Consider the following 2,829-nt stretch of genomic DNA (forward strand, 5'->3'; position numbering starts at 1 on the left):
GTTTCTGTCAATTGTCCATTCTGGGATGAATACTGTTTAATATCTTAATAAATTATATACACAGGACACCCTCAGCAACTTTGCAGGTCACAGAGTCATAGAACATCACCAGCTGAAAGGGATCCATATATATCATTAAGTCCAACTCCCTGGTCCTTGCAGGATGACCTAAACCATATGACTAAGAGCATCCTCCAAATGCTCCCTGAACTCTGACAGGTTTGGTGACATGGAGACAGTGAGATGAGTTATGTTATGTGTCATATGTTGAAGAACATGGACACTTTGTAGCTTCTGGCAGGCATCCAGTCGCCAGTTTCCACACTGCATCCTGGAGCTCCTTGTTCCTCATGCTGTAGATGAGGGGGTTCACTGCTGGAGGCACCACTGAGTACAGAACAGACACCACCAGATCCAGGGATGGGGAGGAGAAAAAGAGGGGCTTCAGATAGGAAAATATGACAGTGATAAAAAACAGGGAGACCACGGCCAGGTGAGGGAGACACATGGAAAAGGCTTTGTGCCGTCCCTGTTCAGAGGGGATCCTCAGCACGGCCCTGAAGATCTGCAAATAAGACAGCACAATGAACACAAAACACCCCAAATAGACAATAGCAATAAACATGAGAAGTCTAAATTCCCTGAGGTAGGCATCTGAGCAGGAGAGCTTAAGGATCTGGGGGATTTCACAGAAGAACTGGTCCACAGCCTTGCCCTTGCAGAGTGGCAGTGAAAATGTATTGGCTGTGTGCAACAGAGCATGGAGAAACCCACTGGCCCAGGCAGCTGCTGCCATGTGGACACAAGCTCTGCTGCCCAGGAAGGTCCCGTAGTGCAGAGGTTTGCAGATGGCAACATAGCGGTCGTAGGCCATGATGGTGAGAAGAAAGTACTCTGCTGAAATGAAAAACACATACAGAAAGAGCTGTGCAGCACATCCTGTGTAGGAGATGGCCCTGGTGTGCCAGAGGGAACAAGCCATGGATTTGGGGAGAGTAGTGGAGATGCACCCCAGGTCAAGGAGGGAGAGGTTGAGGAGGAAGAAGTACATGGGGGTGTGGAGGTGCTGGTCACAGGCTATGGTGATGATGATGGTGCCGTTGGCCAGGAGAGTAGCCAAGTAGGTTCCCAGGAAGAGCCAGAAGTGCAAGAGCTGCAGCTCCTTTGTATCTCCAAACTCCATGAGGAGGAACTGGGTGATGGAGCTGCTGTTGGACATCTTCTGCCCCTGGTCATGATGACCTGTCCAAGTAGGAAAAGACAGTGAGCAGTTAGGGCAGAGTTCTTTGATGGAAATCTATTCAATGTCTCATGGAAATCCCCTAGACTGCCTTGGCCCTTTCATGTCCCTTTTATGAGCTCTGCTCTGTGCTGACTGACTGTGCCTCTGGGAGCAGGGGGCTCTGCTGTGGACACACAAGTATCCCAATGCTCCTGTCAAGGCAGGAACGACAGGGACAGACAGACAGGTACTCAGGAGTTTCTCTTCTTTAGCATCACACTTCCAAGAGGACTCAGCCTGAAACCTCACGACCCTGGGGGCAGATGCTGTGCTGGGTGTGAGACCTGGGAGCTGCTCCAGGAAAGTGTCTGCACTGTGGGGTATGGCAGGGACATGCCTGAATTTCGTCTTCCAACAGCATTTCTGTCAGAAGCTCCTTCTCTGTCTCTACTCATGTCTCTGCTGTCTGGAGCTGTCCCTGCCAGGAGCTGCTTCTCTCTCCCCATGTTTCGTCCCTGTTTGTGCTCATAGTCCCCATCTCACTTACTGTCTGCTCAGCTCTGCCCTGCAGACCCCCCTGGCAGTGGGGCCCTGACCAGAGGCATCTCTTTATGGGCAGCGATTCAGCGGGATTCTGAATCCTAAAGAGACCTGGGATCTGAGTGCCTTCTCCAGAGGAGAAGAATAAACTATTAACTCCAACTGCACTCTGAGCCAACCAAGAGCAGAAATCTCAAAGCACAGACTCCTTCCCTTTTAGGTAATCTCCATTTTGACCTTCTTCTTGAAAAGTTCCCTTGGAAATACCCTGGGGGTGATTTGGAGCTGTGAGCAGTGCTGTGCCATGCAGCACCCTCTGAACAGCAGGACCCTGCCTGCTCTGACAGGGGTTGCCCCTTCTACCCACAGCTTCTCCCCACAGCACCATGGGGATCTCCCAGGCAGGCTGAGTGCTGGCAGGCGGCAGAGTCCCTGCCCAGCACACAGTCCTGGGTTGCAGGGACCCTGCTCTGCAGGACAGCCCTGGGCACCCATCCTGCACGCCCAGCTTCACACTGCTGCAGCCATCTCTTGGAGAAGGCAGTTGTTATGCCTTTCTCCTCTCATGGTGCAGCAGGGAAGCCCTGCTCCAGAGGGTGTCCTCCTTCTCCACACCAGACCAGTCAAGACAGTCATCTTGACAGGTCCTATCAGCCATGGGATGTACCAGCTCTAGAAGATCCCTCCAGGATGCTGATCTGAATTTCCCCACTCCCACTGACTTACTGTGTCAAAAGTTGTGAAGGTTTCTCCATGAACAAGAGATCACCTTTAAGCTCTTCCTTTCTCACTCCTCTCCCCTCGGTGCTGCAGGCAGTGCCCTCAGCCCTGCTGCGCTTTGCAGAGGAGCTGCTCCTGGGCAGAGCTGTCTCTTTACAGTGCTACCTGGTTGTCACGAGCTCCCTCCATCCCAGAGCCCAGCCCAGCTCAGTAGCAGAGGAACAGCCCAAGGTGGCGCTTTTTCTTGGCCCTCTGGGCTCCCTCCAGGTGTCCCTGGGGCTCCAGGAGAACCTGCTGTGAAACAGGCTGAAGTCACTACTGATGCTCCCTCCCTCAGCTGGGGAGAA

At 52.7% G+C, this 2,829-nt stretch overlaps 1 protein-coding gene across 1 annotated transcript; it reads right to left on the minus strand.

Moving 5' to 3' along the window:
* Positions 1-234: 234 nt before the first annotated feature.
* On the minus strand, positions 235-1,219 carry LOC309451815 (olfactory receptor 14A16-like; the record flags this gene model as incomplete). Its single annotated transcript, XM_082076511.1, has 1 exon — positions 235-1,219. The coding sequence occupies one exon, from the start codon at positions 1,217-1,219 to the stop codon at positions 254-256; it is 966 nt and encodes a 321-aa protein (XP_081932637.1). The 3' UTR covers positions 235-253.
* Between the last annotated feature and the right edge of the window lie 1,610 nt (positions 1,220-2,829).

Source organism: Streptopelia decaocto (genome assembly GCF_964273445.1).
Source record: "Streptopelia decaocto genome assembly, contig: HAP1_SCAFFOLD_110, whole genome shotgun sequence".
Taxonomy (NCBI): domain Eukaryota; kingdom Metazoa; phylum Chordata; class Aves; order Columbiformes; family Columbidae; genus Streptopelia; species Streptopelia decaocto.